Here is a 9439-nt window from a genome sequence, read left to right as displayed (position 1 = left end):
GGAGCGAGCCTAAAGGACTCAAATTCAAATGTGTGTCTCAGCTGCACTTCTGGAGCTTTTCAAAAGAAAAGGTCGATGGAGCACCTGCTCACAACCACCCTTCCAGTTGTTACTGATGGTCCCATTTTTCCAGTGACTTGACTTCCAGAGGTGTCTGTCCCCAACCACCTCCCAGTCTCCTCTGAGGGTTGTGTCCTCAGTCCCTGAGCCTGTCCCCAGTCAATCCAGACCTCTGTCTGAGACACACGTGCCCACTAATCCACCTGCCCAGGTGACGCCGTCTGGCCTCTTGTGCCAACTCAGGCATCCTTCCCACAGGAAGCCTATGAGGGAGAGTAACAGCTCCCCACCCACCAGTCATTTGGATTTATGATCCATTATTACCTTTCCTTTTGTTCAAAAAAGGCAAAATGATTGTTTTCATTTTTTTCCACTTTGTTGAGGTACAATTTGATTATGTCTATGCCTGTGACACCATCACCACAATTGACACAATGACCATCCTATCACCTTGATCTTTCTCCCCCAGAGCCGCTGCTGCACTCTTCATTATCACAACTGGTAATTGTATGTTCATTTCTTTGCCTACATATTTATTATGTCTCCCCTCCTTCAACTGGGCACCTCATGAGGTCAGGAAACACTGGCTTTTTTCTCCACTGCACCCATCCCTGGCACCACGCCTGGTAGTGGTTGGAACAAGGAAGTCTCGCTTTCCAGACTGACAGCTCCTCCAGGGGAGGGTCTGTGTCCAGGCCATCTCAGTAGCCTCAGGCTCAGCAATACTGGGCCCTCAATGAAAAAATGTCCACGGAATGATTAAGTGGCCCAAGGTAGAAACTTACTTGTAGCCCAGCCCAGGGCACACTACCACCCCTGAATTGGCTCAAAGAGCAGGAACTGGCCCAGGAGACTACCTTTCACAGACCCGCTTCTGGGGCCTCTAAGAATGCATGGGGTTGGGGGACAGAGCCAAAAGTATCCTGGGTGCTCTGTGCTCCTACCACTGGGCCCACGGGAACCGGACCCATTTTGGAGAACTCATCACTTTGTATCTGCTGCGGTGTTTTAGGTACTAAACTTAGAAAGCCTTCCTGGGTGAACTAGGGGACCAGAGGCTCCCGTTTGGTTTTGGAAGCCTGGTTTTAGAAGCCATCACAAGGTCTTAGAACAGTCTCCCTCCCACCACCATCAACTATCACATTGCGCTAAGTAAAATGACTTGTCCCTCCAGTCCTGGAGTCAAGCCTCAAATCTGGATTGTTTTGGAGATGGTTTCTCTACCTCACTCCCTCTGGAGAAATGGGGCATCACTCATGGGGTGGGGGGCTCACCTGCTTTCTCTCCCTTATTCTTTGCTGGTAGCAGCAGCAGCTGGAGGTGGAGGTTAAAGTCTCAGAACTAGGATAAGCCTGCACTTGAGGATGCAAAGGGATCCACCCTGGAGTCACAGGCAGAACCCAAACTCCCCAGAGCCAAATAAGAGCCATCTCTGCCAACCTGACATCTCCTCACCCCCAGCCCTGGACATAGGATGCCAGGCTACAGGTCCCTAGAAAAGTCCCTTTTTCGCTGTGCAGGGAGTTATCACTGCAGGTGAGCTGACAGGATTGTGACACTGTCCTCAACCTGAGCCCCAAGTCCAGGGACTGTGTAGCTTCAGGCAACTCCCAACCCGAGGCACCAAGCTCAGACCCTATGAGGGAGCAGAGCCCCCACTGACAGGTGGTACAAAGGTGCTCACTCAATCCCATGAGGTGGTACCTGGAACACCTGACTCCTCTAACAGCCCAGCCTCCTCCCTCTTAAAACATCTGTACCTCACAACCCACCAAGAAAAAAAAATGGATACTTGGAGGACAAGTGCAAGGGCCAAGTCAGGTAATTCATTTAAAGTAAGGTCTTGAGGCCAGGATCCTTAAACTCCTCCCATGAGTCCTCACTGTTCTTTGTCAGGGTTAAGAACACTTCAACCCCCACTTACTGATAGGGATGGCAGGGCACCCACAGCCCCACCCTTCTCCCAGCTACACTGTTGCCCAAAACCCATCCACGCCATGAAGCCACGTTTCTTTATGGTGTGCACTTTATTGAACTGGTCTCAAGTCAGTGTACAGGTAAGCCCTGGCTGCTTCCACACCTCAACCCACTCCCAGGGAGACCAAAAGCCTTCATACATCAAGTTGGGGGACAAAAAGGGAGGCCATGATGCCTGACCATTCAAATAAAACAAAACAAAAAAACAAGTATTAAGGCGAAGATTAAAAAAATTTGGATTACATAATTTACACAAAAGCAATGCTATCACCCTCCTGTGTGGACTCGGGCAAGGACTGGCCCTTCTTAGGGAGAAGTGGGGCGGCTTTTGGGCAGGCAAGGGACTTCCTGTAACAATGCATCTCATGGTATTTGGAATGACTATTAAAAAAAAGAACAATGTACAATCAAAGTTCTCAGCCACATTGCAGAACTTTGGGGATGCTCGCTCCAACCGACTGCTGTCACCTTCACCGTTCCAGTTTTTAAATCCTGAGTCAAGCGCCAAAAAAAAAAAAAAAAAAAAAAAAAAAAAAAAATTCAAAAAAACAAAACAAAAAAAAACAAATAAAGCCATGCCAATCTCATCTCGTTTTCTGCGCAAGTTAGGTTGTCAAGAAAGGGTGTAACCAACTAAGTAACAGTCCGCCTAGAAGCATTTGCGGTGGACGATGGAGGGGCCGGACTCGTCGTACTCCTGCTTGCTGATCCACATCTGCTGGAAGGTGGACAGCGAGGCCAGGATAGAGCCACCGATCCACACCGAGTACTTGCGCTCAGGGGGCGCAATGATCTGGGAGAGAACAGGACAGTTAGCATAAGGACCCTGATGGAACCGTCCCAAGGGCTGTGCGTTACCCCAGGAAGGTTGCCTCGACAACCACAGGTGAATACATCCTACAGTAAGGTCAGAATGGGGGCTCTGTACCGGTCCATGTGACCAGGCCAGCACAGGCTGGGCGGACACTCACCTTAATCTTCATCGTGCTGGGAGCCAGGGCGGTGATCTCCTTCTGCATCCTGTCGGCGATACCTGGGTACATGGTGGTCCCACCAGACAGCACTGTGTTGGCATAGAGGTCCTTGCGGATGTCGACATCACACTTCATGATGGAGTTGAAGGTAGTTTCATGGATGCCACAGGATTCCATGCCTGAGGGGAACAGAGGCCAGACTTAGCTTCCAGTGTGGCCACAAGGGTGACCATTGTGTGGTGGCAAGGTCAAAGCCTTACTCACCCAGGAAGGAAGGCTGGAAAAGCGCCTCGGGGCAGCGGAACCGCTCATTGCCAATGGTGATGACCTGGCCGTCAGGCAACTCGTAGCTCTTCTCCAGAGAAGAGCTGGAGGCTGCGGTGGCCATCTCCTGCTCGAAGTCCAGGGCGACATAGCACAGCTTCTCCTTGATGTCACGCACAATTTCCCGTTCAGCTGTGGTGGTGAAGCTGTAGCCACGCTCTGTGAGGATCTTCATGAGGTAGTCCGTCAGGTCCCGGCCAGCCAGGTCCAGACGCAGGATGGCGTGGGGGAGGGCGTACCCCTCGTAGATGGGCACAGTGTGGGTGACCCCATCACCGGAGTCCATCACAATGCCAGTGGTGCGGCCAGAGGCATACAGGGACAGCACAGCCTGGATGGCCACGTACATGGCTGGAGTGTTGAAGGTCTCGAACATGATCTGTAGAGAAAGATGGGCCACTTCACACTCAGGAAGCCATCAGACAGTCAGGCCAAACTAGGAACATGCAGAGTGCAAGGAACACTGCTAAGTGTGCTGGGGACCCCAAGATGGGGATTTTCAGATCTACTGTGCACCTACTGAATACACACTCCCAGGCCACTTCACACCATCCTCATTGGGTTTGCCACATGAGCCAGTGTTAGTACCTACACCCACAGCACTTTACACTTTAAACACCTAGTCAGAAAACCAAACACGAAAAAGATTCCATCTGGAAAAAAGCAAATAGAACCTGCAGAGTTCCAAAGGAGACTCAGGTCAGAGAAGAAAATCCTAGGAGAATGGCAGAAGAAAGAACAAGTGAGAAAAGGCGTGGCACAGAAGGGCCAGAAAAGATGAGGTGGCTTCCCAAGGAAGGCCAGTAGGGCACTGACCTGGGTCATCTTCTCACGGTTGGCCTTGGGGTTCAGGGGGGCCTCAGTCAACAGCACAGGGTGCTCCTCAGGAGCCACACGCAGCTCATTGTAGAAGGTGTGATGCCAGATCTTCTCCATATCGTCCCAGTTGGTGACGATACCGTGCTCGATAGGATACTTCAGGGTCAGGATGCCTCTCTTACTCTGGGCCTCATCGCCCACGTAGGAGTCCTTCTGGCCCATGCCCACCATCACACCCTGCGGAGGGAGGAGCAAGGCGCCCTCAGCATGGGCACGACCCAACCCAGAAAGCCAAAGGCCTCCCCTGCGAGGAGCCGACTTCATCTTCCGCCCGCTCGGAGACCCCACCTACCAAGTGAGACCCGAGGCTGGCGTCCTACCTGGTGCCGGGGGCGCCCCACGATGGAGGGGAAGACAGCCCGGGGGGCATCGTCGCCCGCGAAGCCGGCCTTGCACATGCCGGAGCCGTTGTCGACCACGAGCGCAGCGATATCGTCATCCATGGCGAGCTGCGGAGAAAGCGGGCCCATGAGCCTGCGTCGGGTGGGGCGGCCCCCGCCCTGCCCACTTCCGGCAAAACGCGCCTTCGAGCCGCCAGAGGGCGCCGGCGCGCGCCGAGATTGGGGACAAAGGAAGCCGGGCCGGCCGCGTTATTACCATAAAAGGCAAACGCTGGTTAGAGGCGGCCCCGCGGCGCGCGGCACGAAGCCAGGCCTCCAGCCCCTCCCCGGCCGCCGGCCCCGCCCCTACCCCGTTCAAAAAGCGCCGGCCGACCAGGCGCGCGGAGGCCACACCCGCGGGAGCCGACGGCGCGGCAAAGAAATGTACGCATGCGCCTTGGCGCCGCGGCGACCCACCCCTTCCGGCCGACCGCGGCGGCCAGCCCTAAAGCGCACGCGCATGATCAGTGGTGTCCCCAGCCCCCACCCGGCCAGCGGCCCCGCCGCGCCCACCCACCCACCCTACCAGCCGGTGGCCCAACGGAGCTAGCTGTCCGTTCCGGCAAAGGCCCGCGCCCCCGACGGTAGCACCCTGGGAGCACGCCGCGGGCGCAGCCCGGCCCCGACCTGGGAGCTCACGAGCCCCACTCCCCAAGCTCAAGTGCTGTCCTCGGGGCCGAGGCGAGAGGCGCTGTCTGCCCGGGGGAGGCCGGGGCCCGGCGCCAGTCAGTTCGCCCTGCCGGCTTGGGGCCTTACCTGGAGGTTGTGTAGACTGGCAGCGGCGGCGGAGCGGCGAAGGCGAGAGGCCTGTGTTGGCGGGTGGACGCGGACTCGGCAGTGGCTGCGCGTCGCGCCGCCGGGTTTTATAGGGCGGCGCCGCGGCCGCTCGAGCCATAAAAGGCAACTTTCGGAACGGCGAGCGCTGATTGGCCCCGCGCCGCTCACTCACCGGCCTCGCCGCACAGTGCAGCATTTTTTCACCCCCTCTCCCCTCCTTTTACAAAAAAAAAAAAAAAAAAAAAGAGATGGACTGGGAGCGAGAGCGAGATTGAGGAAGAGGAGGAGGGAGAGAGTTTTGGCGTTGGCCGCTCTTAGGAGCTGGGCCCGCGGATGAAAGGTGCAAGCCGTGGGCCACCGCCCCGCTGGGCAGTGCTCAGTCCGGCCACGCGTAGACAGGCCTGGACTCGGCCTGCCGGTCTCTCCGTGTCCCCCACCTCGGGACCCTCCGGGTGTGGATGTCACATGTGCCGTGAGCTCCCCGCTCCCCCGTGGGCACAAGAGTCAACATAGATGCGAGGGTCCCTGGTTGCTGTGGACGCATGCTTAAGGAGCAGTTGTGGGGGAGGGGTGGTTAGGGAGTCACCATCCACTCTTCCCAACATTGGCTCAACTATCCAGAAAGCCTGGGTTAGGGTACCTCTGGCCCGGGGTGCTCACCTTGCTAAATGGGGATCGTTTCTACTCGGAGACCTGGAGCTGTGAAATATGATATGGCGTGGGGGAGTCAAGGGGCTTGTAGCTACTTAACAAGGGCCTCAGGGCCACAGTCCCCAGGGACAGGGCAGGCCCCCAGGAGCCAGTGGCTGGAAGTTAGTTGCCTGTGAAAAGGCCTCCAAGGCTTCCCTGCTGCAGGCCTGGGAAGAGGTGGGTTCTCTAGGGCACAGACACTTGTTCCCAAGGAGCCAGGCTACCTCTCAGGGCTGCCTGGTCACACCCAGACAAGGCCAGGCCTGGGAGGTTAGGCCGGTGTCCAGGGCAGCTACCACACACTGGTGGGCACTGTCAGGCAGGCAGGACTGCTCAGCACAGCTCTAGAGCCCACCAGCCATCCTCTGTCATGTGTAGCCACAGCTGAACTGCCCTCCTGGACCCTCTGGAGGTCCCCGAAGCCTGGGGAAAGACACTCAATGAGCCGGAGATGAGTTAGGGTTGGGGGGGGCGTGGCAGAAGGGACAGTGGCTGCAGGCCAGCTGCCTTCAGAGGAGACCCTCTCCTTGTCACTCTTTACTACCCTGAGACATTCCAGATAACTAGGCAAGACTTGGGTGTCCTGTTCTGGGTGGTTCCCTGCTTTGAGAGCTGCCAGTTAGGCAGGCAGAGCCTGTATCCAGATGGTGGCCAACAGTGCTCAGGGCATGGCAGACAGAAGCCCAGGGGCCGTGGGACCCCAGAGGGACATCTATGTGGCTCCGCCTAGAGGAGCATGCACCTTCTCAGAGGTGGTGACAAGAAGCTGCATTGTCACATGAATGAGAATGGGAAAGGTGGTTTAGGTGGGGGCACTGACCTGTCCCCACTGGTCTGTCTCCAGCCAGGCCTGCCCAGGGCTTTGCAGCACATAATAGGTGCTCACTGAGAGTGTGTTGAAACCAGTAACCAATTAGTCCATATATGGAAGTGGAATGTGTGTCCAGGGAAGAGGTGGCTTGGTCCAGCCCACTGCCTAGGAGACTGGTGGCAGGTCTCTGAAGGTTATGGAGGCCACAACCAGGTGGGAAGGGTGACCATCACCTAGTACACAGCAGAGCCCACAGGCTCAGAGCCACATGCTAGCATTCCCAGATAACTGCCAAGAAACTCCCTGCAGCTGCCCTGTCACCACCCCAGCCCTGGGTGGACGTTCCCAGCCCGTCCACTCCCGGCTTCCCAAGGACTAGACTGCTCTGTCCCTGGCCTGTGTCTCTCAGTCACAGGCATCTGGCCAGCCACCTTGGGACCTGCCAACCCTGTGATTCAGGGACTAGGGGGTGACCCTTTCTGCTGCCTGTTGATGAGGCTACTTCTGGCTGTTCGCTGAGCCTGGAGGGGTGCTGGGTAGGCTGGGACCAGGGCTGCAGGGCATGGGAGGGGAGACTCTGGGGTGGCTCCAGGAAGCTACATGAGGTGGAGAGCAGGCCTGGTCCCCAAGCAGGACTTGTGCTGCCACCTCACCTCTTCTCAACCAGGGGCTGGCCAAGGGGCTGGAGCACCAGCCCCACCTGACCTGAGACTGGAACAATCCTGGCCGTCTGTAGCAGCCATTTCCGGGTGCTCTCCTATGCATCCTTCAAGGCCCAGCCTAGAAGGTCCCTCCTCAGTGGGAGCCCTTTAGCATCTGCAACATGCACCCTCCCACCCACTGAAAGCAACTGCACTGGGCCAGCATCTAGAACTCAGCCTACCCCACCAGACTCTGCTGGAATGTTTCATCCCCTTTCAGTTACCCCTCACTGAGCACCTACTGTGTGTGCAGTCTCTTCCCCTTCTCAGCCCCACCTCAGTTCCTTCCTCTGAAAAATAGAGCTTGGGGTCCATCCTCAGCAAACCCTTCCAGAGTCGCCATCACATCCAGTATACCCACCCCAGGGCCCTGCTTTGTTGAATGAGTGAGTGCCTGGGTGTCCTTCCTCAGCCCTTACAAAAGACCCTAGGCAGATGGAGGGTACTTGGCGGTGGGCACTGGGCCACAAGTCTTGGAGGAGGGGAGGAGCTGCAGAGAAAAAGCAAGCAGGAGGAGGAAAAGAGGAAGTGGAGTAGGCCAGAGGAAGGGGGAGGAGACCAGCGGGAGAGGAAGTGAACAGGTTCTTCGCTTGGGAACTTTGCCCTTGCAGGGAGTTTCAGAGCTGTCACTGGGGCAGGCACACAGCCCACACTCGCTCAGCCAATGGGGACTTCACCTGCCTTTCTGGTGATTTTTTCTCTTTGTGGTTTCCCCACCCTGCAGGCCAGGGGGACATTTACAGTCCATTCCAAAGGCCCACTCCCTCACCCTCCTCCAGAAAACAGCCCCCTTGCCTGAGTGTTGGAGCCCCTTTGCCGCCCCACCAGGTGGGGACCCCCAGCTCCAGTTTTCAGAGGAAGAAACTGAGATGGGGCTGAGAGGAGGAAGAAAGACCCCCCCATACACAGTAGGTGCTCAGTGAAGGGTAACCGAATGAGGGGATGAAACATTTCCAGCAAACACACTCTTTTTACAGATGAGGAAAGTGAGACAGGGCTGGTGACATGCCCAGGCCGAGTCCGGTGTGAAGGACTCTAGGCCCAGTCCCCCACCCCCCACCAGGCCTCACACTGCCCCTCCCTGGGTAAAGTGTCCCCTGAAGTGCCCCCAGGGACTGGGTCCAAAGGCTGCTGCTCCAAAGTCTAAATTCCTCCCACCCCAGCTCTTATCTCCTGAGGCCCAGAGAGAACAGCCACCAGCCCTTAGTCAGTCATGAAATGGGTCCTGAAGCGCCAAGCCTGTTCTTTTCTGCGACTTCTTTCCCTTGCTTCCTCCTCTGCTCCCAGGATGGTCTCAAGAGGAGATTTTGGACCTCAGGATTCCTGAGGTTCTTGGAGGTACTGGGCTTGCCATTCCTCTGCCTGCTGCCTAACTTGACCTCAGCTTTCAAGGCTAGCTCTCAGGCTGCCCTCTCCAGGAAGCCTGCCATGACTTCCTCCATCCTTTACCATAACAGCTGTAGCTTTCCTGCTCAGAGAGGAGAGGCAACCCAGCCAGGATCACACAGCAAGGGCACAGCCAAGAGCCAAACCTCCTGGATCACATTGCTCCTGCAGCCTACGCACCAGCACCGACCAGCCAGACATGCTTCCAGAGCACAACAGCACCGAACAGTTTTGAGTAACACCCTGAAGAAAGCAGGTGTGATCCCTGAGACACACCTCAAACAAGAGAGCAGAGAACAAAGTTCAATGGCCTATGAAGGAAAGCAGCAGGTTTCCTTAGGAAGGAGGGAGCTCCTTAAAGGGCAGTCAGGGAAGGTCCCCCCACCAGGTGACCAGCCCCTGAAGTGAGGCTCAGAGGCAGGAGGGAGGGGCTGGGCCCTGTATGCTCTTCTGGGCAGCAGCCAGGGCCATGGTCCCCAC

At 56.7% G+C, this 9439-nt stretch overlaps 1 protein-coding gene across 1 annotated transcript; it reads right to left on the bottom strand.

Moving 5' to 3' along the window:
• Positions 1–2068: 2068 nt before the first annotated feature.
• On the bottom strand, positions 2069–5502 carry ACTB (actin beta). The gene is made up of 6 exons (XM_019753643.2): positions 5351–5502; positions 4535–4663; positions 4152–4391; positions 3276–3714; positions 3009–3190; positions 2069–2830 (listed from the first exon to the last, which is right to left on the bottom strand). Exons 2-6 carry the CDS (start codon positions 4655–4657, stop codon positions 2687–2689), a joined length of 1128 nt encoding a protein of 375 aa, XP_019609202.1. The 5' UTR covers positions 4658–4663; positions 5351–5502; the 3' UTR covers positions 2069–2686.
• Between the last annotated feature and the right edge of the window lie 3937 nt (positions 5503–9439).

Source organism: Rhinolophus sinicus, linkage group LG10, assembly GCF_036562045.2.
Source record: "Rhinolophus sinicus isolate RSC01 linkage group LG10, ASM3656204v1, whole genome shotgun sequence".
In the NCBI taxonomy this organism is placed as follows: Eukaryota; Metazoa; Chordata; class Mammalia; order Chiroptera; family Rhinolophidae; genus Rhinolophus; species Rhinolophus sinicus.
This window is presented reverse-complemented; position numbering and strand designations above follow the sequence as displayed.